This window comes from Camponotus floridanus, unplaced genomic scaffold, assembly GCF_003227725.1.
Source record: "Camponotus floridanus strain SB8 unplaced genomic scaffold, Cflo_v7.5 scaffold30, whole genome shotgun sequence".
Lineage (NCBI taxonomy): Eukaryota > Metazoa > Arthropoda > Insecta > Hymenoptera > Formicidae > Camponotus > Camponotus floridanus.
Window position 1 is genome coordinate 1,263,985 of NW_020229437.1, and position 25,847 is coordinate 1,289,831.

A 25,847-nucleotide genomic window follows, 5' to 3' on the forward strand; every position below is an offset into this window, starting at 1 on the left:
AGAGTCAATCGGAATCCGGCAGTCAGCGGGTGTTAATCAGTTAATCCAATCGGGAAAATTGCGCGATTCCGGACGGCGCGCGCGACACGGGTCGTTTGAACCCGCGGCGTTCCCGCCACGTTATCGACTGGCCGCGGCGCGCATGTGCACACGCCGCCGAGCGGATGGCGCGACGCGATTGGCCGGCCGGGTTAACCGCCGCCGCCGCCGACGCGCACCGCCATCTTGCTTTCGCGGCGAGCGAGCGACCCACCCAGCCACAGCGGCGGACAGTAGTAGTTCGCTGCGCTCTCCGTGATCTACGACGAGTGAATATCGTGCGTCGCATAAAACCGTATCGTCCGTCCCGTCCCGTTTCTCTCGATATCGTTGACGGCAAGTCGTCCTCCTCGCAGGGAAGAAAGGTGACAGGAAGAGGGATCCTCCGCCGGATTTTGCGGAGAATTCGCCGAGTATCTTGGGGCATTCTCAACGAGGACGTGGGACTGTAGGCGGGCCGGGAAGAGGAAGAAGAGATGAAAGGGATGCTGGCGCTAGCCGCACTGCTCGGCGTCCTGTCGGTCTGCCGGGTGCAGGTAAGAATTAAGAGTCCCATTGTTCTTCCTCCTCGCTCTCCCGCTTTCTCGTTCTCTCTCGCTCTCTCTCTCTCTCTCTTTCTCTCTCTCTCTCGCCACTTGTTCTCCGTTTTGAGCGGACAAGTGTGCGAGCGCGCGCCGCTTTCACCCTCGAGCCAGGCAAATGTCAGGCGCAGCGAGGCGCCCTGCGTCGCGCGATCGATGTAGTGTGTGCCGTCAACTTTTCGCTCTTTTTCCTTCCTTTCTTTCTTCGAAATTACGTGCCGATATGCCCCGCTACGCGATTCCGGCCATGGCGGCTGTCAAACGACGTCCGATCAATGACCGTGACGCCGCATGCAGCGATTGGTATCGCGCCGCGACACGAGCCTGCTTTTTAAATCGGAAACCCTGTCTCGCGAGACGCCGATTTGTGCTGTTAAATGTTACGATATGGCACACTTTCTCCGCTCATACATCTATCATTTATATCTGGCTAAAACAGACCTAACGTTAAATTATCGTCTTATAACAATATCTTTATTTTCGCAAATATTATAGTATAAATATAAATATCCTCATTCGCAAATATTTAGTCTAATTTTAGCGTTACATGTATGAGGCAATTGGTATTTATCGATATTATGAATCGCGAGTGTTTTTTAACAACGTTAAAATACGAATATATTTACTGTTGGAAATGATCGATCGTAATTATTTATAGCAACTAAGGTAAATAGCGTTAAAAGCATGACGTATATTTGAAAGCATGTGTATCGACAGTCTGATCGAGCGATTTATTTTCCAATTATTCATTTATTTTCTATCATCATCATTGAAAATCACTTCAAATACCATCGCAAGTCGCGTAATTTTTCGAGACCGGCACTCGATGACGCAAATGACAGACGCGATGTTCGATGCATATATGTATCATTCCGCTGGAATATTTAACACGCCCGCGATATATTTCGCGTGTGTAGGTATTTAATACGAGTGAGAAACCGTGGGTAGTAAAGAGGCGATTCGAGGTAATCCCCGATACCGATCGATTTGATTCTCCGTAGCACGGCTATATTTTTTACTTAGGAGCGATTTATTCGAGGATGGGAGAAATGCCATGAGTTTCTATCGCAAAAAAAATGTCAGTATGCGTTTCTTTTGTAGAAATAGCATGTGTTTTACGAGAAAGACATCGCGTAAATGTCAGATCTCGTTAAAAAAACGCGGGTTTTTTATACATTTCGCTCGTTGTATAAGTGCGACACGCTGTGTAATTGAGAATTAAAATGTTCTGCAAGTATAATCAAAAGGTATTCTAGATAAGAACATTTCTAGGCTAAATAATCTAAATTAGTTTCCCCATTTTATCGCAGCCGCATATTACATGTAACACTGTTACTTTCACCGTACTTGTACATTTTTGCATTCACTGATTTTTTTCCTCGGAAAAATTTGACTCTTTTATATTATTTATAGAGCGTTTTAATTCTTTTTTTCTCTCTGTAATTTTATTATGATCATCTAGCGTAACAATGCATCTCTATTAATATCGTTCCATTACTCACGTTAATAATTAACAATGCATTATGTAACAATAATGCAGTTTTGAAAGCAACCACTTCTATAATAAAACATCAAAACATAAACGACAAAATAACAGTGTAAACAATTTACATGTCACGATACTATATATCGCTATCGCATTAATCGATCGTTTGTATTTCGAAAATGATCAGCCCTGGTACGGTTATCGACTACATTAGTGAATATGCGTTAATTGTCCCTTGTATAATAGAGCCGGGCCTTAAAAAAATGTGGGAATTTTTTAATTGATAAGAATGTATATTTATCTTAAATACTTTTTTCTTAATGAAACATTATATTATCACTGAAAAGCAGTGAATTATTACTGATAATTTTAATTGTAGGTATAATACCGCAGTAATATCTCATTAAAGTAATAATTATTTCAGTTAATGATACTAAAATATATCTTATATATTATACTATATATAATATATGAGATGATTTTTTATAGCAATATATTTTGTTGAAATATTTTTAATTTGATTAAGATTCTTTATTTTTTGTGATTTTGTCATATTTCAAGAGTAATATATATATATATATATATATATATAATTTTAAATTTGAATATTAATTATACGTGTTTTATTACAAATATATATAGATTTTCTCTAAAAAAATTAGCAATCTAGGATAAACATATAGAAAAGGCTTTAAACATTAGGTCTTGTAAATATATATGATCATCTGATTTTTCAGCAAAATATTATTATAATTAATAAATCTAAAATAGAGACGCAAAGTATTTTCGTTAAAAATCAATAAATATTCACTGATTTTCAATAAAATCCTGTATCACTGTTTTAATCAGTGACATTTTCCCTGATTCAATTTAAGGAAACATATGTAATTTAATACACAGTATTTTTGATAGAGTAGGATATTAATAACATTAATTAACTTTACAAAAATTTAGATTTATTGACACGCGTATAATTTTGTACTTTTAATATTATTTTAGTAATATTACCTCTCATTAGAGAATTTAATATTTGTTATATTATAAATTAACGGAGGCATTTCAAAACTGATATTAATCTCTGCCCACGAAAATTTGAAGTTTATCACATCATATAGAATTCAACGTAGAGATTTCAATAATATTAGCTTATAATTTAATATGAAGCGTTCGATAATGATATAAATAATATTAACTAAAATCTGCGAAAATTTAGGCTTTGTTATACATAAACAATTATCAGTAGAAATTGATTCGTAAGCCGATATTAATACAGAAATTTAGTGTTTGTCACGCTATATTATTGAATATTGTGGGTGTTTCAATGACATTAATGACATTATGAAAATTTAGGATTCTATTATACGAGACTCTCTAATAATATTCCGTTCATATAGCTGTAATCGATATCGATAATTTTTTTTGTTTAATTACGAAAATGCATTTTCTCGGCTTTATTACATCAGGTGTGTTTAACGGCCATCAATTTTTTCCGGTATCCCCAAAAAAATTTGCGTTTATATCTACTCTAGCTATTTAAAAGCGTCATTTAAATCAATCAAGATCGTCATTGCATTAATATACCTTGTGTCTTGAGGTGTCACACCCGTTTCACGCACGCAGTCACGCATGCAACTTGTATTGACGCATATGTGTATCATATGTTTTTTAGTCTAAAAGAAATATCTATAAGAAAAAGCGCGTTTGCACATCCAAAAACATTTATTGGATATTTTTCAATTTTGTGGCGTACAGTTTTTCCCTCGAAGGATACACAATCACTATTTTTTTTAACTTGTAAGAAATTCTTCTCAGTTTCTCTGTTCTAAATTATCAATTTAATTCGTAAAATGAAAGTTATTTTATATTTTATCAGATAAAAATGTCTCAATATCATTGGAGTATGATATATTTGAGTAATAAATTTTTTTTTAATCGAGTAATAATTAAGATAAATTTTAAAAAGGATAAATTTTAAGCTAGACATATTTCTTACGCGTATGTAATGATAAATAATTCCCTGTAATGTTAAGTTAATAGCACAGTTCAGAATTATGGTGTATTCTGTTCCCATACGTATATCTAAATAACTTATCTCATACTATGTAAAGAGGGTTTTTCAAGGAAGTGCATTCCGGATGAACCTCACATGTCACATATAATTAGCATTTTAGTGTCGTCTTCTAGTAATTTCGGAGTAACCTACATGAAAAGAAAATTTAATTTATGTTACAAAGAAAGCGATTTTATAAAATGGAGATTATAATATTAATATTAATTTCTTTATGTGTTTTTCATCAATCTCACGGTCTAAATAATCTTTTTATCATTTCATAGCATTAATTATTTTAAAAATATATTTTTAATTAAGATATTTTGAGATAAAGTCACTATTACAATTTTTTAATTATTCTATTTTAACAAAAGAATTAATCGTGCATTATGCACGCAAATGTAATACGTATTAACGCATATATATTAATTTAAATTATTCTCGATGGGCGAAACAAGAATATTGATGACTGCGTTATAAATTTTTTAATTCATATTACACAAAACACAATACAGAGATATTAACAAATCATTAAACCGATCCTGTAGCTAATTTTTTCTTTTGCCGGTTGAAATAAATTTATTATGGCATAATTTAATTACACATTGTATTTATTTCATGTGTGACATTATCTATTTCTAATTTAATCTCATATTTCATTTGGTTCGTGTAACGTAATCTACTTTTTCAAACTAATCAAATTCTTTCCGTATGTATTTTGTACAAATTAACGTAATATCCAATTTGCTTCGTATTAATATAACAGGACGCATGCAAACATTTGTTTTTCATATATCATTACAACAGTAATTCATATAATTCTGTCAAAATTCAATGTAATATTACACTTGACTTCATTTTCTCTTATTCTAAATCCATTCTCACAACATTTAGCGTTTAATTGCATGTGTAATTCTACGCTACAAAGTACGCTGTGTCAGAAATCTCGTTTCTCCCTTAATTTGGATCAACTAGGAGAAAATACCTCGGATTATTCTCAAAATCATTGAATATGAGATCCTGTATAATATTGTGAAATTCCTTTATGAATATAAAATTGATTCGATTTACAATATATTTTACAATATATTGAAATATAACAAATTAATATTAAATATTAATATCAGAATTTAAAGTATAAACAATTTATTTCATAGGGAGATCTGTCTTATGAAAATGACAATACTCGATAATAATTTTATGGTAGTTTCTCTGCATTTTGCAGCGAGAGTAAACGAAAGTAAGTCATAGTGTGTCCACGTTTATACTGTAATTACGTTGGCGAAACTGTCTTTCGTCCAGATGGGTAATTAAACGCGATAGAAACTATTTTTTATCACACACACGGTTAAAATAAAATTACGCGTCATTTTCTGGGATTCAACGATAATGATGGTTGGATTTAATTCTTTCAAAGGAAAGATTTTATTTAAAATCGTTGTTTTATCGATCCAAGCCATATGGCTTGATTTAAAATGATAAAATGAATACATTAGTATTTAAAAAGCTAAATAATTAAAAGTACAATTAACATTTGTGTAGCTTCCACGTTAAATGTTTAAATACTAAATAAATAAAAATCTAAATAAATAAAAAATAAATTTAAAAAATTCGTTTTCTAAATAATATTTTATTTATTTAGAGAAAATACAAAACTTTTTTTTACTTATTTTTACTGTACAGTGCACATAAATGTTTTGAGAATAGTAGAAATGGCTTTAAATTTTTAGTGACCTCTTTTTTCGAAGAAAAATGTTTTCCCGCGAATATTTCCATCTTTTTTATGTCAAGTAGAATTAACATATAAATGATTACTAACGCATGAAATTAAAAGAAAATCCGAAAGGATAAAATTTGCCGAAAATATCCGCAAGCATGCGCTTTTTAAAATCTACCTCGCAACCGCTTTTGACAGCTTTTCAGCTGCACACTATATAATGGATAGGAAAAAAAACAATGAGAACTGACGGCGGAAAAAATTCACGTGTTCGTAAATGTGACTAAAACGTTTACTTTCTATCGACAAAAACGAAAAAACGAGATGTGAGATGTAAATGTACGGATGATGAAATTTGTATACAGGAAAAATATGCGTTTAATCCGTCTGCGATACTATACTGGTATGTCATGTGACAGATGAAATGCATTCAATATAACACGTGTAAACTCAATTATAAATTGAACGCTTTTTCGCTTCGAATCATTTCAATTTTAGAGCAAAATTGTCAAGTTTGTTTTCATTTTTAATATTTCCCTCTTAATTTCTTATACGATGTAAAAAAATTATTTTTATTATGTACATACATGAAATATGTATTGAGAATGCACTATTAATTTTTGTTCGCTTTTAATTATTTATGCAGATTTCTTGAAACTTATTGAATATATTATATTCCGATTCTCGAATATATTATATATTATATTGAACTCATTAAATATAACATATTTTCTTCTATTTAAAATTTTTTTTTCTAATATTGGTTTTTTTTAATATTGATTAAAATTGTCTTATAAATAAAATGAAATACATGAAGGATTAAAGAAAATTGCAACATTTTGAAAGAAAATGCAGATTTTTGTAATTGTGTAAATAATTATAAGAAGAGTTATAAAATTAAATTTTATCAAGCCACTTAATTCTTTCCGTCTAATTTTTTTATTCAGTCGAAGGAAAGAGATATGTACACCTGGCTGTTTTCGCGTGATTCATTTTACATACATACATGTAATTTATTTCGATTCGGTATTCTACGGCGCATAATTTATCTCGACATGCGATTTTATTCCGAGCCTGAAAATTATCGTCGACGAGAAAAGCGTTAATTTTGCGAGGTGTTCTTTTACTATTGATTTTTTACACTATATCCAATATAAAATATCGACAAGTCTGCAGTTGCGGAAGTAGCTAAAGAATGGATAGAGCGAATCGGAGGGAATCGGCGCTGATTGCGCCGTAATTTATTCATCGTCGTAGTGATTGTGCTCTCGATTTATTAATTATTCGTAATGCATCGCGGCATTATGTGATTTGTACAATGGGAGATTTTCTCGCTAATTGGACGCAAATCTAATAATAACTAACTTATATGAACTAACGTAACGTAGTCTCTCGAAATAGCGCGAAAAAGAGAGAGTGAAGCTATTTATCTTATTTATCTATTCTGCCTGTCCATTGCACGATCGATTAATTAATAAATGTAGGGTGAAAGCTGTAATTATTCACCTTTGAAGTAATCTTTTCCCAAAATCGAAATTTGATATTCATATTAGTCTAAATTATCGTCATAGCGTACCTCAGGATTAAAAATTAAATAATACACTTTACGTAAAATTAAACGAATATTGTGGAAAAATATGCTGTAGAGCTGTGAAATATATTAAATTTATAAAACAAAGTATTTTTTATAAATTATGATATGCGATTAAATTAGAAACAGACAGAGAAAGCTCAATTAAAAAACAATAAATGTTATATTAATAAATACTAATTGATATTTAAGTACAATTACCATTTTTAAAATTTCTTTACATTTTTAAACTTTGATAAAACGTAAAGTACAATTTACCGAAGGTACCATAATTTATCGGAAAGCAAGATTTTATAAATATTGAGATTGTATTCTTTGAAAAAATACTATAGAGACAATGTCTCGTTAAAATGTTTCAAGAATTAATAGCCCGCGGCGCGTGCATTGGAATTGATTAATAAATACGTGTTTGTCGCGTAGTTGATCTTTTTGTCGCGTCGACTATTTCTGCAGGATATACCGGGCGAGATATATGCAGTTTTATCATTCGCCATCGGCGATTTAAATTTCAAAGCGTCACTCCTGTTGTCCCACATTATTCGCGCGAGAAAGCGCGAAACTACTCGCAATCGCCGAACGTAATCTGCGAAGCAAACGTTCACGGATCTTCGCGCATCCATACGTAGGTATGTAGCGACATAATTCCTGCTACAAACGTGCATCGCCAAAGGGAAACGACAAATCCGTATTAAGCATGCCGCAACGAATTCCTGAAACCGACTGAAATAGCACTTTAATAACGTCGACGTTTTCTCTTTGATCGAATCCGCTGCGCGTGCAATTGTGATTAATCGCGCGCGAATCAGATTATGGAAAAAAAAATATATATTTCGTGGTTGGAGAGAATCATTTATTGCCAGGTGAAGCGACGCATTTCCGTCATTTTGTTAAACGAGATATTTTCTCTTTTGTAAAATCATCTAAAAATCGAAAGGAGATTGAATGCGAAATTGACATTACGATCATCGAGGAAAGGTTTCCTCTTTTAAGATCGAGATTTTCTTAGTATATCTGACGCGTAGACATATGCTAGATTCTTGCTAACAAGAAACATATTGCGTATGAACGGTAATTTTCCGAGTTTATGCACATAGAAAATTTATGGGCGCGCTTCTTTATGTCATGCATCGAGAAAATGAGAGATATTGGAGTTCACATCGTGTGAGAAAATTTTCAGAATGGATTTCTTTAACAAGTATTCGTGTATGCATATTCTTTTAATATATTCTATATATTATATTATATAAAAATATATATTAAAAAATATTTAATATGATTTTATTTAAATTTTTTGATTTAATATTATTTAAACTTTAATACATGAAATTCTGAAAGATTATTAATACAGGCATTTTTATAATATTGATCTTGAATAAATACATATTTCATCTATTTTCCTCAAGTTTTTTAACTTTATTTGAATTGAGAATAAAAATACCATCGCACAATAAAGAATGCAGGAATAAAATACATTTCGCGAACTTTTGTGACTTTATCGATCGTGACAAAAATGTCCAGAATGCAAGAAGGCAAGAAGGCGTTAGCGAAGTCGCGGAAATGCAATTCTTAAATGCGAAAGATGCAGCGGTGCATCCAAAGGCATGGTGAAAGGATGATGCATAGAGTCATGACATCAGTCGGCAATGATAAATATGACTGGGTCGCAGCCGATTCCGCGATCTTCGTCGCGCAACTTTGTCGAATCCCTAAACGGATGCCGAGATACTTTCGCCTGATTTCGGCGCGCGCTTTTAAGTGGATTTCAAAGTGCATCCGCGCATGCCGTAATGCACGTCGACGAGCGTGCATCACCGTTATCTGCCCGACAAAGTTTGCTTAACCCCCTTAACGTCTCCCGTCCGTAGTCCTGTCGGCTTAAGCAGCATTCGCAGACTGCGAGTGCAACCTGGTTAGCTGTCGCCGGTTAATTCTTTAAGACTATTAACGAAGCTGCTTTAATAAATCGTTGGAACGGCCGATGAGCCAGTTCTTTAAGTAGGAATGATGGCGTATCGTTTATTTAAAAGAATCGAATCGATATTGCCCCACCGAGAGATGGACTCTCGGATTGATTAGAGCCTGAGACGCGTAAAAGCCAATTTGGTCCCTCTTTATTCGTTGCGAAGAGAGTCTCGGCTATTCTAGGGAAAGCTCACGAAGCAGACAAAGATTTAAGAAAATCGTTTTATTTTTATTGATTGTCTTCCTTATATTTTATTTTATATTGTTTTTTTTTTAAATAATTATTTATTAATTTATCGATAGCTGTTTTTTTATAAGATCATATTGAAAAAGTTAATTCGACGTTTTTATATCGAACTATCAGTTTCAGTTCTTTCAGATTGACCCAATTATACGTGATGAGATTTAATTTTCTATCGAATCTTTAAGAATTGATATCGTGTCTGTGGACGATTTTTCGTGATACCTTTTTTATTTTTTATTCGATTTTATATTAAATCGTACCAGATATTCGAATCCCTTTTTGATAATTTTGATAAATATAGTGACTTGAAATCTAGTCGCAAAATTAAGATTGTTAAACGAAATTGAAAAATAATGTAAAATATAGGTCACACTATAGTACTTAACGATATTCTCAGTATCGAATTGAATTTAATTGTATTAATTGGTTTAGTGCCTATTGAATAATTTACGTATCACGTCTTGCTCCTTTCAACCTGATTATACTCGAGAGTAACAAGTGCTGTTATATGCTAATTTCCTTAAACTACACGAAGAGAACTATAATTTATTCATGAAATTAAATACTATGTTATGTTGTAAGTAATTACTTTCACCTCCTTTCTGCTCGTCTATACTTTTCTGTCTAATTTCTTTACGCCATTTTATATAATTTTTACTGTTGGTATTTCTATTTCCGTTTTTGTTTTATATAATCTTTTTACTATTTTCATTTTTTCCCCCTTTTCATCACTGTTTGTAGCTTTATTTTTTCTTTAATTTTTGGGAGGAATTATATTTTCTCTCATTTCCTGTTTTTATGTATGTTATATTTTCCCGTTCCTCTTTTTTACAATATTTGTCTCCTTTCGATATTTGTTACATGTGCATCAGAATATTGCATGCCTCGGAAGCTCTGTAAGGCTTTCTCGGTCAGATTTGTCGTAAATGCATTAAGCAAATCCACTTAGATAATATCTTATATAAAACATCGCATAATCGCAGCTTTTCACGGTGTTGCGGCTATTGTTTACGGAAGAATCATGTTAATGAGAGCTATTCGTGTTGCTCACTGGGCGAAAATCGCGCACGTTAATCCTACCACCGCTGGCGCTATGAAAAATAGCACCATTCTTTTCGTCGCATCGTAGTGTTTTATAGTTTTATCAAATAACCGATTACATAATAAAAATATGTACTTTTTTTATTGAAATTTACCTAAACTTATATATAAGACGTTTCGTGTATTTTTTTTTACGCACAGGACTCTGCATATATCGCAAATTGTCGATATTTTTTTCCTTTTGTTTTTCTCGTCAAAGGTCGAACGACAAAGAAAATCGCGCACTTCCTTCCTTTCGACAGTTGCAATTGGCATGTTGCGGGTTCAAAGTTGCGAAAGAGCAAGGATGACATACGATTGTCTCCTTTCCCTCGTTGCATTATTGTGCAACGAAGCAATCTTACTGTAATTATCGCATACTACGTCTTTATAATTCATTGCGAGACTAACGTGGTAAATTATGTCTTAGAGAAGAAGATACCATCTCGAGTAAGAATGGCTTCTCTTTATCTTGATGTTATTTGAACCTTGAATTATATATGTTGGGTTAAAGTTTTAATTATTACAATTATTATAATCTAGCATTAATAGTCTCCCCTGATATTAATTAATACTCTTTTCTAATTGCAATATTATAATATTTACAAACATCATTATGCTAATTACTTAATAATGGAATATATAATTTTTAGACAGAGAAGATGAATACAATTGCGATTCTTCAGTAAACAATCCTATTTTTTATTTATTTACAATCATAATTACCAATTACAATAATTACCAATCAATAATTACAATTTCTCTGATAAAGCATGAAATATACGAATATTAAACTTGTTATGATCGATAAATAACTAGAGCACAACATACTATGATAGATAAAATTATAAGCGACTGTTTCCATAGTTTATCGAGACAAACAGCACGTGTATGTACAGTCGACATTGCATGTAGATATATGTGAAAGTCATTTTCCTAATAGAAAATTGCATGCGTATCAAGTAATTAACAATATTTCTGCTGCAAGTAATTAAAAATATGCAAAGTTATAAGGAAAATTATAATTGTAAATTGTAATTTGCTCGTGATGAAAGAAAATTCTTTTAATTGTATCATACTGCATCATCATATTTTTCAAAACTATATCGGCATCTCTATCTAAAAATGTTAATATGTAATGCAGTTAAAAGATTGATGTGAAATTAAACTAATATATAAAACTCGCTCGCGAAACGCATGTATGTCAATGCAATGCAAAAGTGCGCAGTAGGTGTGGTTTGCGGTGATAAATTACAGCAGTTGCATCATATTGTAAATTCGTGTCATGATCTTCGTCTAGCTGGCATCCTTTTGCTGTATCTGTATTCTTTGAGATAGATCATCGAAGTCGACTTTTATGATGTCTGTTACGTCATGAGGAAAACGCGCGCGTGGCAACGCCTGTTAACACGTCACGAGGGTCATCGATGACCGGCACACCTACACTTAACTCTATCAACAGCGTTGTGTAAACGTAGTAATACAGTGTAATAATAGTATCATTGAGTTTTTTAGAGATACATAGATCGCAGTAAAAAACGTGGAAGTATTCTGGAAATTCATATTTTCTAGCATATAATTTTAATAAATGAATAATATTATTTCTTCAGATATATCTTTGGATTCAAGTATGTTTTATAACTTTTATGTCTTTCTTAACACTACTATTTATATTTAAAGATCTACTATTCATATATATGTATTTAAATTTTAAGATGTATGTTTCTTGAATTTCACATATATATGGTTGCATTATCAGAAATCTTTAAATATTTGTTTTTTAAAAGTCTTTCTACGTATAATTTGAAGTAAATTTTTATGTAATAGAGTTTTTTTAATACAAAAGTTCAGTTTATATTTAAAGTGTTTTTAAAAAGTTAGAGAAATTTTTTTAGAAAGAACTAAAAAAGAAAAAAATATTAAATGAAAAAAAAAGAGAAATTTAGTTATCTCTAAAAAAAATGTCCAAATAATCGAAATGATACTTTTCTCTTCTGCCATTAAATGATGTAAAATAAATGAGGGTATGACTTCATATCTCTTTAATAAATTGAATTATATTTTATCTGAACTAAAATATACTGTTATTTTATCACTGTCATTCTTTCGGCGAACAAAACGCTTAGCTCGATAAGGTAAACCTTTTAATTCTTCAATAGCAATTTAATCTCGACATAAGTGTAGACGCAATTCTACTTTATGATATAATCTCGACATGAAAATCTGTGCTGTAGGAAATTAAACATATAAATAATTTTTCCCCTTCCTACTTTTATATTTAAATACTGCTCCGACGGAAAAGGATTATTGTCGTTCTAGAAGATCACCGACTACCGCAGAGTTAATAACCGCGGTGATTACCGGTCGCGGAAATCTCGAAGTGTACGCGGTACAACCACGAGGTGTTTGACCTCGCCGAGGCGTATTCTTCGAGGAAGTGGGTCGCCCGCGCGTTTCTTTTCTTCTTTTCCGCTTTTTTTCTTCTCTTTCTCTTTCTCTTTTCGGTCGTCGTCGGAAAAATCGAAGTCCGCGATAGAGACCCCTCGTGTTGCGATCCGGGAGGAAAGTAACGGTGGAAGAAAGCGCGGCAAGAAAAGCCGAGCAACCGGAGAGAAAAGGCCGTTCTCTAAAGGTTAAAAAATAGACGAGAGCCCTTTGACGTCAGCTTATGTCTGAGCGGGGATTTCGTCCGTACGTGATTCGGCTCTGTGTGCGACACACAGATATATCGCTATTAGATTATTGCCGCTCGCCTGCATCATTTACGGTGGACTCGCGTAAATCCTCGAATCTCACCGGTAACCGTATCAGTGGCTCCTGAAAAATACATTCATGTTTCGACTTTAAAGTCTACGAGAATCTGCAATCCGGATCATCGAGCAATATACCAAACGTTATAAATGTGACACGTGCTTAAACATTTCTCTTGAATCGTAAAGAAAGAAATTTTTCAAAAATTCAGACACCGATTCAAGGACGATTTCTCTAAAAAATCATTCGATATTATGAAGGATATAAATTTTTTTTATATTCTTTTTTTTTCGTACATGTTTTTTACTATAAAACTAATTAAAATTTATCCATGAAAATTATCCACATTATATGATGTTAAATAAATAAAAAATATATCAAAGGATTATTGAAAAAATTATATTCGACCAAACTAGCCAGAAATTTCCTTTATTTAATACGACGTTTCGACCATACGGTTGTGGTCCTTATCAAGTATATACGATGAAATATAATAATCAGGAGGCAAACATAGCACTTGTAAAAACCATCACGAGTCACAAATGAAAAACGTTATATAATTAAATTCAAAAAACGAGAGAGACAGATGCGTCCATGTGAGACTTCGTCGAAAAACTAAACGTTTAGTTTTGGAGGACCACAACTTGATAAGGACCACAACCATATGGTCGAAACGTCGTATTAAATAAAGGAAATTCCTGGCTAGTTTGGTCGAATATAATTTTTTCAATAATCCTTTGATTATTCGACTAGCGATTATACCTTTCTACATTTATTAAAAAATATATAATATATAATAAAAATATAATATAATATAATAAATATATAATAAAAATAAAAAATGAATATACATCAAAAAGACTAAAATATGTGATAAAAAAAATGTATTCAACCTCCGTTATATCCGAAGCCATGACGATTAGTTATTTTTAAATAACTGTCTTGAATAATTTCTAAATACGTCGAACAACTATACATATCTTTTCTGTCGATCCACGAGCGAATAAAATTATAAATGTATACGTGAATAAGTAATCTTATATATTGTCAGGACGAGAAAGATATTTTAAAGGCCGAGAGAGAAACGAGACACCAGCTCTGTTCCCGCTCTGCGGGTCAATTTATTAGTCTCCCCGCAGCTTGCTACGAGAGGAGGATTATCGATTTTACGGGCGGGCGGTGACCAGCCACGAGTGTGGGGTCGGTCTTGACGCGAGGTGTAAGAAATTCGTGTTACGTCAATCGTTCAACGAGCGCGCCGGAAGCTTCCGTTCCTCGGTGGTTGCTTCCGTCGCATTCCGCACACGTTTTTTAATAATCCCGCGCAACATTCCGTCCCCGTGTCTCGTCCCTCCTGTCCGGTCCGGTCGTCCCCGTGAAAACCAGATCGGAGGAAGCATCATCGCGACAAGCACGAAACGGTTCCATCGCGACGCGTCGGGACTAAAAATAAGACTCTATCGATCGACGCCGCGATCCTGCACTGCGAGTGAGTCGATGAAGTGGTTACACATCGCGGATACATTAACGAAGAAATTTCCCCTTTCGGAATGTCCGAGGAATGTTACCCGCGTTGCCTGACAGTTAATTCGCGAGAATGTGCCATAAGTGCGATACCGAATTAACACAGGTTGAAAGTTCTCTTCAACGTAATTCAGGACTCTCACGTTGTAATAACTTGTACGATATCCCGCATCTTACGAGTGCCTCTCGCATTTTCTTCCGTCTTCACAGATTCTTCGATTAATATGAAGTTTTTACAGGCATCCGAGGTGGGGAATTAGTTATTTAAAAAAATTATGAGAGCGAAGGAACACCCCGAAGTATAATTATTTAAATTATAATAGATGGTTATGCTGTTTAAAGGATATTCAAATATATTCTTTTGATTATATATATAGAGAACAAAGAGTTTTTCATGTTTAAATTCACGATGAATAATTCAAGTGGATTATCTCTCTTGTGTGTTTCGGTCTTTTATATTCTCAGGCAAGCCAATAAATACAATTTTATACATTCATTACTGTTTGACTGAATACACTTATTATTTTATCATTTAGTGAAAATATCGAGAAGAATCAACAAGTTTTAAATATTCGATAATTTTTTAAATATTCAATTTTAATAAATAAATTGCAGCTTAAAATTTGTATATTTCGAAATTAATTTTCTCTGAATAGAACGAGTAATGTTATATTATTTAGTTTTGCCGCTAAAGCTTACGAATTCACGAAAAGCCCTTCATAATTCGATAGCCTATATATTTCAATAGCACGAAAATTATTGAAGTGCCTAAATAACAAATATCGTTTCATATCGAATAATGATTGTGTATTTTCTGCCAATTCTACGGCACTCAGTATTACAATAAGTGGAACGTAATATTCTGTCTGAGTGTCTCGTGTTTCAAAGTAATGAATAAAAAATGAAACGAGAAATCGATCTCATATTCTGCGCGCTCGCACGACGCGGTACTACATATTTCCTGGGAAAGACAGAATCTCCTTGCAAAATATTGCCGGCGAAATCAAGGTTGGAATGGCTTGCCGGCGATTATTGAGATATTAAAAATAGGACGTTGTACGCGCGGAGGTAAAGGTTCCGAGAAGGATGATTCGCTCGCAATTCCGCACGGTCGACCGAGGGGTTGCGACAAGAGGGTTGCTTGATTTAATAACGCGGCCCGCTCGAGCGAAGCACCCGTTCGTCGAGCGGGTGCCGATAACCACTACCGTACCACGTGCCTCTGTGTCTTTCTGTGTGCAAGGGTGTGCCTCGTACATATCGTTCGCAGTGAGCGCACCGCATAGTTCAGTGATTCCCAAATTATTCCGAAGCAGACGGTATGACAAAGAAAAAAATATTTTCCAAATATATTTCGAGAAAATGAGAATTGTCGATTGAAGGTAAATTATAAGAGATGTAATCTAAATAGATTTGATAAATGTCGCAAATATTGGAAAGCTTTGCTGTATTAATCGAAAGGTTGGAATATGTCGTAATGTAATGAAAACTGACTTGACAGCTGATTTCTTTATTCGTGTACATTATTTATCTTAGAAATTTTAATGCTGCTTAAAATTTGATTTAATTGCGAATTAGATTGTTTACTTTGCGACGATCGATGATCTCGAGGTGCCATGAAGTTTGGGAACCCTCGAGATGACGATTATGGATGATCGTAGGGTGTGTAACGATCGTGAACACACGCCCACGCTTTGCGCCGTGCTTTGACCCCTTGTCACGGACGGTGAGTAAGTGAATATTAAAACCGCGCGCGCATCAGAGAAAATCGCCACTAGCTTGTCAGGCATCTGCGAGATGAGTTTTAATTTTAGAAAATTAATTTCACCCGGCGCGGCACACACAACTCGGCAGGAATTGAATTAATCGTTAGTCTATTCCGGAGCTACGTTGCTCCTCGAGATGATATGCGCTCGCTGTCGCTGAGATTATTTAAAATAGGATAATATTGAAATACGCAGGCAAAACTCTCTTCGCGCGTGAACCTGACAGTTTCGTAAATTTTAACGACATGTTTAAATGGTTGGTAGATTTAATTATAGAGGAATTGCGTAATATACAATTACAAGCCGCTCTCAGCGTAATTATAGGAATTATTCGGGTGAAGAAATATTTTATAATACAAGAAAATTAATTAATCAAAAATTATATCAATTAAACGGAGGAATTTAATAACTTTGGATTATATTGATCGGGAAGAAAAAAATTAAATTACCTTTGAATTTTTGGATCTTACAGTCTTGAAATATATGGAGATCCACAAATCATAAAGGAAATATTTTAGTCTTAGAAGCTTTAAAGTTTCAAATTCTTGAATTTTCCGAAGCTTTTCGAATTTTTCTGAAGCTTTTGGAGTTTAAATCTTCCAATCTCCAATTTTTCGAATCTGTAAATACCTTAAAGTAAGATTTTTATATTTTCAAGTCGTTCAATTCCTTAAATCGCGATATGTATGAGTTCTGAGATATCAAAAAATAATCCGCGTAACATGACGATAGAATAATAACTTTAATTAAAATATTCTCGATTTTGTATAACTGTAATTAATCTCGATATTTGCACATGGTTCTCAATCAAATGCTATTGTTTCTCGTGTTTATTTAACCTAATGCCAAAATCGTATGAAATAAAATTGACCAGATCGATGAATTCCATTCTATTTACCTTCCACGAAGAATATTCATTTTTATTCCAACGCTACGAAATTATATTTTCTCGTTAATATAGCAGTGTTTAATTTCCATCTGCGTTTGGATATTATAACGTATTTTAAAAACAATAATGGAACATATATGTGAAAACAAAACAGCTAAATCTAGTACATCATTGAATTGCACAGATTGAATTAAAATCTTTTTCTGAAGTATTTTTATAATAATATTTTTAAAAATAATTTAAAATATTGAGAAAAATTCGAATATGTGAAAACAAGAAAAATATAATAAAATTTAAAATTTCCTTTTTTATTTCTTGAAAAAAGTCTTTTAAATGGAAGCTTTTACCATTACTTTTCATGCAGGCTAGAACAAATAGTATTATTTATATAAAAAATAGGATAGGATATTATAACAAATATTATATAACAACTTTATATGATAACAAATATTATATGACAACAAACTTTATTTTAATAGCTCTTATGATAATATATATTAATATTTATAGCTTCTTTTCTAAAAAAAATTTCAGCTTTCTTTGAGACTAGAAATATATCTGAGCAGAAATTAATAAAAATTCGAGCTTCTGATTCCCAAAACTATTCAATCATTTACAAGGTACAAAAAATTATTACGCTCTCTTATTTACATATTTAAAAATTACTAACGGAAATTGCTCCATATAAAAATAATGAATGTACAATAACAGCGAGTACAATTGAATGTACTTATAAACTAAATCATGCGAAAAGTGAAGAGATTAAGAGCGCGACCGCTAATTAATGCGCTCGGCAGGTGCGCACGCGGCACTTAATAAAATAATAAACCACTGAATAGTGCAGCAGTTAATTAGGTGTTCAAGCGGCGTGAAAGTTGAATGTCAAATGCTTCGGCGCGTGCCCGGAAATTTAGAGTCGCCCGGGTGTTTATTGGCCTTTTAGCTCTCGTTTACTTGCATGAGAAAAAAAACAAATCAGTTAATGCAACGGATATTAGATATTATAATAAACTTTGACATATACATTACACATAGATTTTTTTAACTATGATAATATAAATATTTGCAAAACAATATCTTTCCTTCTATTTATATAATGATTAAGATATATGGATGGATTCCATCTCAAAGCTTCAGAATTTCTTTGCTTTATTTTGTAAAATTATATGGATATTTTTGAAAATCTAATATTTAATATTTCTCAAGTTAATAACACTATGAAAGAATATTACATTTAAAGCAATATTATTGATAATATAAATATTTGCAAAACAATATCTTTTCTTCTATTTATATAATGATTAAGATATGGATGGATTCCATCTCGAAGCTTCAGAATTTCTTTGCTTTATTTTGTAAAATTATATGGATATTTTTGAAAATCTAATATTTAATATTTCTCAAGTTAATAACACTATGAAAGAATATTACATTTAAGGCAATATTATTTTAATTATTAATTTATATATATTTTATTCGTAACTTTTTTTTATATATTGTATTTTACGTGTTATATTTTCAAGTCATTTCATTATATTTCAATAAGCTTGATTTATAATGAATATTGTAAAAAGATGCACTTTAATAATAATTTTCTCGTAAAATGCATGAAGAAACCATCTTCTCATTTCGTTCCCTCTTATGTCAGTAATTGCGCGACTTTACGCACAACTCTATACTCTCGTGATATTTTTCTCGTTCCTTTGGCGCGTATGGCTTCCCTCTTCCTCAATGAAAAGTGGCTTTTCGACTTTTTACATCCAGGAAAAATTCGATACCGGAGATTGGAAGGAAGCTTTGTGGAGCGACTGGCCGCCGCCGTCTCGCTAATAACCGGGAGATAACAAGGAGATTCTGTTTATTCAGCGGAATCTCTCTAACTTGAGTGCAAGCTTGCTTCTGCGAGGTGAACGTCCCGTGATGAAATCAAACGCCGTTGTTTATGCATCGAGCTTTCTTTTGCATTCGAGATGTCGAAAACGGTCGATATATATTATTCAACAATCATTTCTTTTCGTTTCAATCTCCTTTTCAATAAAATTTGTACATATATCTCTTTTATATACGTAATATTCTTGCATCTCTCAAATTTTTTTTTTGTATATAAATTCTTGAAAATTGGTGCAGAAATTTCTTTCTTTTCAACTTTATCTAAATATTTTTCGAAAGTCTATTATTAAATATCTCGACAAATTATATCTTTAACCAAGATTCTATTCAAAAAAGATTTATGCAAGATAAACTTGCGAATAAGTGATGAGTGATTTATTAATACGTTTAAAATTTGATATTTTCTTGTTCTTTTTTTATATATTCGTAGTTCAAGCACTATTCTCGAGACTTTTCATAAAGGACAGTTGTTCCAATTTTTGACAAGAAATTTCCCTCGCCAAAAATATGAGATATGTATATCAATTATCGAATATTGTGTAGTTTTCATATCTTATTATTGTTCCATTATATTTCGGAACTAAGCTATGTGAAAGTTTGTATACGCAGCTTAACGCGCGTTTCCTCGTGGGAATAGTTAGCCCGTATTACAGTTAGTGCAACGTCGCCAACCCCCTAAATGTGCGGCTCTGAGGTGGTGTTGAGCAAGCCGCGACGCCGACCGCACACATCCCAGGAGATTCTGTCGCTGATATCGCCAAGTAATTTCCGCTAACGAGGAAACCATTTCGAACGGAAAGTCGCTTTTTCGAGAGAAAGAGAGAGAGAGAGGCGCACTGATGAGGAATATTGATATTTCGAGCAACAGGATGTTATTTTAATTGAATCTTCCATGTCGCATGTTGTGTAAACGGATATGTGACTACAATGACGTATTTTACTTTTTGTAATCACGATTTTCAGAGAAAATGTTGCTTCAACTTGAATTTTTTTTTTATTTTCTATACTCTAAATTCTTGAAGAAAAATACATCCTAAAAAAACTGATTGCTAAAACACAAAAGTAATATGTGACTTGTTTGATCTGTTGAGAAATATTCATGTAAAATCGCCACAGAAATTTTGAAAGTCTTTGGGAAAGAAGCAAAATTACATTAATTATTTATTATTAATTTTTTATTATTATTTAAAATTTCAAAATATAAGGGTTAATTTTATTTATTTATTTATTTAGATTAACCATGATATGCAGGAGATAGTAATTACTTTGAGAAAAAGGTGAAAATATAATTAAACGATTGTTCAATTTTATATAAAATAGAAACTACTGGAAAAAAATTTAGATTTTTGACAAGTAACAGACATATATTATTTGTTGATATACATTCAAGATATTGGCATATTTAATATCTAAAGTATTCAAGATATTAGCATATTTAATATCTAAAGTATGAAACTGCATCTACAGGAAAAAAGCAACTTCTAAACCATAAAAAAGCAATAAAGATCATTTTTTATCGAGCAATTTATCCCACAAATATTCAAGGTTACGGCAGCTGCTTGATCCCACTCTCCTTTCATTTCCCGTAAAAGCGAACGTAAACCACAGGATGCGAATATCACCGGCGACCAATTCGGAATATACCAGACACATCATGTTCGGCTAATCGATAAGCCGGCCACTGCAATCTGGATGATGATCATACCGTGCTCTGAAAGTGCTATTGCAACGTGTCGATCTACCGAAACACAAAGCCACCGCTAACAGCTCACGACTAAAATCACATACTCATCCTCGCGACCAGTGTTAGGGATACCGTGATAGCCCCTTCTAGTCTCTCTCGTGTCAAGAGGAACTTGATACAATGTGATTCATATGATTCATATATATGATTATATAGTTATCTGTGTTTTTTCTCAAACATGTAGAAGCAAGAAATTATGATAGTTAAAGAACTATTATAATAATATCGTATTTAATCAATAAATTAAATCTTTATATTTATATTTATTATATTTAATTTTATTTACAAGTAAAAAATATTTTTTAAGAATACATTTTTTATTTTATTAAAATTATAGAGAGATGAAGATTATATTAATGATATTATTATATATTATTTTACATCATTTGGTAGATGTAATAGAAATATTATATATTCGAATGATATTCCGTTTGAGAACAATACATATGAATACGTATACCTGTTCATACAATATATTTTATTATTACTTTTATTATTTGATTATTATTTTATTATCGTATGCAATCAATTTTCAAAAACTTGTATTTTTTAAAATAATCGGATTCCGAAGAAACGTCCCGTCTTGAAGCCGCAAATACCGATAAATTTGCATTTAGATACAATCACCGAAATCTGTATCGGCTGTTTAGCCATGTAAACAGGATACGCGAACTTTGCAAGAATCTCCTGAGGAATATCTATATGTTCGTATAACGACGAGCAAAAATGAGATGCAATTATTCATCGAATTTTATCTAGGGCATAGCTTGAAATTTGAGTTCCCAGTCGTTATCCTGAGTCTCGGGGAGTTTACCGTTCCTGCCACAGGGTAAACCTGTGTACGCCGGGGGTTACCGAATCGCTTCCGTACATAATGGCGCGCCATGTCGCGGATCTGCCCCTGACACAGCAACGTGGATCGATGAAATGCAAAGCACCGACGGCGTCGCGACGCCCCCGCTCGCCCTCATCTCGCCGGATGGCCGGCCGGCCGGCGTCGCAATTTGCGAACGTAAACGAAATTATCGGCCGAACGGGGCAAAATGCCGCTCGTGAACGAGTAATTGGGTTAGCGCACATTTTCAGAGAACGTATCGCTCTATAATAAACGATCGTGATGATAGTAACGGCCCGTGTCGCTCGCGCGCATAGCTAATACCGCAGTCAATAATGCGACTAGTCTCGTGACGCAGTTGGGACTGTGTATAGTTACCCTCTGCATGTTTTCAGAGACACGTCATATAAAGCCTTGCACATTCCGTGCTGAATATCTGTACGAGATATCAGAGTATCTTTTTTTCAAAAAGGAAGCTCTCGTAGCTTACCTCGAGAGCTTTTCAAAACACTAATAAAGTATTTTTTCATCGTACTTTTCGAGTTGTGAAGCTTGACATAATTTCTTAATTTGTACACAAACCATAAAATATATCTAGTAAAATATTCATTTTTCGAGATTATCTTACGTTAATTCTTTTATGTACGAAATAATGAGAGGAATTAATTGATGTAAAGAAAATAACATAATTGTTTCGAAAAAAAATATGTAATTGTTAATTGCAAATTACATATTCTTTCTTCGAAACAATTATGTGGTTTCTTTACACCAATTGATTTCTCTCATTATTTTGTACATAAAAAAGTATTAAGGTAAGATAATCGAAAAATGAATATTTTACTAGATATTTTATAATTTATGTAAAATTAAGAGATTATTTCAAGCCCTATACTCGAAAAATACTCGATGAAAAAATACTTTATTATAATGTTTTGAATCGAGATAAGCTACAAGAGCTTTTTTGGGGAAGAGATTGCCCTGATATCCTATATAAAAATAACAAAGAGTCATCCAGTTATCAATCCAACGATTATATATATCTTTGGATGAAACACACAGAAATAAAATCTATAATTAGACATCTATATTTATTAATAACGTGTTAATTTTTTCTACTTTTATATAGAGATTGTGTCAGGATATAGTAAAAAAAAGAGTTTTTTTACACATTGAGATTTCTCTTTACAATCCCAAAGAGTTCTTAAATATACATCTTGCATCGTAATCACGAAGATGATTCATGCAACTGGGTCGACGTGCAAATGGAAAGTGAAAAGATATGTAAGAACACTTACAATTTTTTTTTCAAGGAGCAATATATGTAATGGATCTTTTTCGGTTCCCCTCTTGCGTTTATCTATAAATGATAAAATATTTAAAAATTAATACATACTTAATTCTTTTTGAATTTTTACATTTGAAGATGTTGATATTTTGTCGCGCTGGTTGCGTAAATTGATGCAAAACCAACGCGCGATTTTTATTCGGGCGGGGCCGAATATTTTTCACCGAGACACGTCAATCGCGAATCCCGAAGCGCATACTTGAAGCGTGACCTCGCTTATGGTTGCAGCGCACATGATGCATGCCGATATTTACCAGGTGCAGCTCTGTAACCGCATGAAACGTTGTCGCACGATCAAAACAAGCGCGTCGATGGCGGCAGATGTGCGACATACGTATTTCTTCGTGTCTGTTTGCGAAATTCGATATCTGCCCGAGATATTCGATACAACCGGGTGGAGACACGACCTTGTCGATGGAACAGATTTAGACGATGTAAGTGACTTCGACAAGATCACATGCAATCACATGTTATTCAAGATTAAATCTGGAAAAAATTGGAAAAAATCGGGAAAATTGAAATGAAAATCCCAATTGAAAGAAAAAGAGAAAATAATTTTTTTTCCTTAGGAATATCTGCTCGGATAGCATTATTTAACGAGTCTCTATTCAATATAATAATCAACTACCGAATATTGCGTCTGCCATAAATTATAAAAATGTACTATAAACATAATATCACGTAACCAGATACATACATATAGGTATCTCGTTTCCTATTATATTTTATTTAATTTCTTTGGGAAAAAGCTTATCACAAGTCAGCTTATCTTACAAATTTATATTCAGATTTAAAAAAATAATTCTTCGCGATATAAAATATGAGTAATTCGATATTCATCTCGATATTTATAAAGGAGATCTTTTTATTAGTCGAACGGAAATAACATATATTAAAAAAAAAGATAATTTATTCCGATATGTATAACGTGAAACTAAATTATATATAATTTCTTCTATTTTTCTTGTATCGTCATTCAATTATAATGACTATATATCGGAGCCTCGAATGACACTGCAATCTTCTGCATTGCAGTACAAAATTATCCCTTTTAATATGATATAATAATCGTTCAGGCGCTTGCTGAAAATAATCATCCGATATAACAAAATTAATATGTTATCTACGACGATAAACGAGCGCATAACTGTCCGCAACTACCGCCATGTCTCCTTGATGCGTTAACGTATCAACCGAGGATCGTCTGTAATTATCGGACATTATCGAGTGATATAATTAGTCAGTTGAGTATTATGGAACGACGTAATTACGCTGCTACCATCTCTAATATGACTTCCTGTCTCCGCGAAATATTGATGTTTATATATCTCGCCTCGTTAAATTGAGTGATTTCTCAATCGTCATCCTTACAATGAATGTATATATGATTTATAAAATAGCTCTTAAACGTTTTTATTTCATCGTGATTTTAGCAATCGACTTCTTTATTGCATTATTTTTTAAAATTATTTTTTCTTATATATTTTGCCAATTTTCTTTAAAGATAAATATAAAAATAAATATAGAGAGATATAGAATAAAAATAAAAATAGATTTTTTAAAATCAGAATTAGTAAGCGAGCGACGACTTTAATGAATTAATTAAAATTAATATATAACTTTAAAAATTAATATTATTAAAATATTATAGAAAGAATTTTTAAATTGGGAATTTTTGGAAGCATCTTGTACATCTTATATATTGGTATATTAGACATATGATATATTTAAAACACAGTAATGTGTGTTATGTTCTTATTATATAAATTTCACATTAAAGATTATTTTTATTAATATAAGATTATTTCTTGCTTGAGCTAACGAAATAAAATGTTCCATCCCGGAGATTTCATTGTGAGAACGTTGACATTAAATTATTGGACGACATTACAAGCTATATTGTTGAGCAGGTAAAATGAAGGGTTTATGTCGTGGTCTTTAACACGTTTTAATCGAGTCAGCATTTGTTCCCATTACGTTTTCCTCTTCAAAATAATGAATTGGTCTGCAAAATTGAATTAGGAGAAATCATGCATTCAGGACAGATTAAACTAGCAAAATAAAAATAAACGCAAAATAAAAATAATATAAAAATTAAAAACTTTTAGTATATTACGTAAGAAATTAACAAAATAAGTTAATTAGCATAATCAGCATATTGTAGAAGATATTATTTGACTTATTATTAATAATTTATATTAATTGATGAAAATAATCTCTCTTTTTCCTCTGGAAAAATAAATATGAAGCTTTACAAAATATATGCATTTTTATAATTACGTCTTATAAGTAAATATTTGTCATACATAAATTTACTTTGTGTTTTAATTACAAATTTACATTTAATAAGAAA

The 25,847-nt window shown here is 32.5% G+C and overlaps 1 protein-coding gene across 3 annotated transcripts in view; it reads left to right on the top strand.

Moving 5' to 3' along the window:
* Window positions 1-252: 252 nt before the first annotated feature.
* The window catches only part of LOC105248956 (amyloid-beta-like protein), a 41,716-nt gene continuing 16,121 nt past the window's right edge, over window positions 253-25,847 (top strand). For all 3 annotated transcript variants that reach the window (XM_011254060.3, XM_020026800.2, XM_011254061.3), the window contains exon 1: window positions 253-575. In XM_011254060.3, the coding sequence (XP_011252362.1) occupies window positions 516-575 (60 nt within the window). In that variant the 5' untranslated portion in view covers window positions 253-515. The remainder of the gene's footprint in view (window positions 576-25,847) is intronic.